The 1,960-nt window shown below is 51.6% G+C and overlaps 1 protein-coding gene across 1 annotated transcript; it reads left to right on the top strand.

Moving 5' to 3' along the window:
- Positions 1 to 957: 957 nt before the first annotated feature.
- Positions 958 to 1,350, top strand: LOC137838812 (uncharacterized). The gene has a single exon (XM_068648036.1). The coding sequence runs from the start codon at positions 958 to 960 to the stop codon at positions 1,348 to 1,350; it is 393 nt and encodes a 130-aa protein (XP_068504137.1).
- The last annotated feature ends 610 nt before the right edge of the window (positions 1,351 to 1,960 follow it).

The raw sequence follows: 1,960 nt of genomic DNA, 5'->3' as shown, positions 1-1,960 counted from the left end.
ATGTCTTAAATGCGCTACGTTTCATAATTAAGCGCTTTAATGAGCGCGTTACGTTTGAGTTTAAAAGCGCTTTAAGGCGCTTTAAATGCTGGGGGCAGTTTAAATAGCGCTGAGAATGTCGGAAAAAGGGTTGGAACCTTTGACAAATTTAGGAGCAACTCTCTAGTTGCTTGCCCGTGCTTGAGGATTACGTACAAGTGACTGGAGAATATTTTTGCCTAAAGGGGACAACACACACACACATATACACAGTTTCCTTTACCACCTTCAGAGTGCCATACGCGGTGCTCAGATACGTGAGTGGACAGTTTTGGTGTTTCTTGCTGGCTGACTTGAGCGTCGGAGTGCAAACGGCCGCTAGGGCGCCTCTTTGTCCTCTTTTTTGCAGGAATTCACAGGCAATCAGTGGGAAGGAGTCCTTAGCTGACGGTTGAGGTCGTGCACGAAGACGTCCCGGTCAACCGGACGGAACAAATGTGAAGCAGCGTTCCACAAGTTGAAGGAATACGTGGGGACCCACCGGTGCTTTGCAAGCCACGAGTGGGCGTCCCCCTCCGATTATACTTTGCGGTAGTAGAGTGGGCCATTAGTTCTGTGCTGGTCTAGGAGCAAGACCAAGTGCAGAAGCCCATTTACTTCGTAAGCAAGGCCTTGCAAGGCCCAGAATTGAGGTACCAGTCGCTAGAGAAGGCGGCACTAGCAGTGGTGTTCTCAGCTCGAAGGCTCCGCCACTATTTCCACAGCTTCACGGTGGTGGTGATGACAAACCTCCCCATCCAAAAAGTACTTCAAAAGCCAGATGTGGCAGGGAGGATGGTTCGCTGGGCGGTAGAGCTGTCAGAGTTTGATATCCAGTATGAACCCAGGGGGTCCATCAAGGGGCAAGTCTATGCTGACTTCGTGGCAGAGCTCTCACCAGGAGGAGACCCTTAAGAAGTGGCGTTTGGGTCACAGTGGATGCTCTCAGTGGATGGATCTTCCAACCAGCAAGGGAGTGGCGTTGGAGTAATCTTGGAGGGGCCTAATGGAGTGTTGATCGAGCAAGCTTTACGCTTCGCCTTCAAAGCGAGCAACAACCAGGCGGAGTACGAGGCGTTGATTGTTGGGATGATGTTGGCTAAAGAAATGGGTGCTCAGAGCCTCCTGGCAAAGAGTGACTCACTATTGGTCACAAGGCAAGTAACAGGGGAGTATCAGGCAAAGGACCCACAGATGGCCGCCTACTTGAGGTACGTCGAGGTGTTGAAGAGAGCCTTCGCTGCGTTTGAGCTGGTGCATGTTCCTAGGGAGCAGAATGCCAGAGCTGACCTGCTTGCCAAGCTGGCCAGTTCAGGCAAGGAGGGAAGGTAGAGGACTGTAATCCAAGAGACCCTCAAAATGCCGCGAAAGTTTGTTGCGGACAATAGGGTGGATGTGCTTCCTGTTAGTACAGCAAGGGGAAAGCCAAGAAACCATCGCTCTTTGAGTCAAGATACTGCGAGGGCACCCTGCATCAGTGTTTACGCAACCTCGCCAGAAGAAGAAAAGGGTGTACAGGTATGAGCTTTGCAGGAAGGCGACACATGGATGACCCCTTACAGACGATACCTAGCGGATGGGATCCTCTCAGCAGAACCAGAAGAGGGCAAGAAGATCAAGAGGAACGCCGCAAGGTACACCTTAGTGGATGGGATATTATTTAGACACGGGTTTACGTACCCTATCTTGACGTGTGTCAGTGGCGACGAGTGCACCAGGATAATGGCTGAACTCCACGAAGGTATTTGTGGGAGCCACGTGGGAGGAAGGTCCTTGGCATCCAAGGTAATACGTGCAGGGTTTTTCTGGCCAACAGTAAGAGAGGACTGCGTACGATAGGCCCAGCGTTGCAAGCAGTGTCAGATGCACGCTGATTGGCAAAAGGCGCCGCCAGAGGAACTGAGATCCATATACAGCCCATGGCCTTTCCATACTTGGGGAA

This window comes from Phaseolus vulgaris, chromosome 11, assembly GCF_000499845.2.
Source record: "Phaseolus vulgaris cultivar G19833 chromosome 11, P. vulgaris v2.0, whole genome shotgun sequence".
NCBI classification, from domain to species: domain Eukaryota; kingdom Viridiplantae; phylum Streptophyta; class Magnoliopsida; order Fabales; family Fabaceae; genus Phaseolus; species Phaseolus vulgaris.
This window is presented reverse-complemented; position numbering and strand designations above follow the sequence as displayed.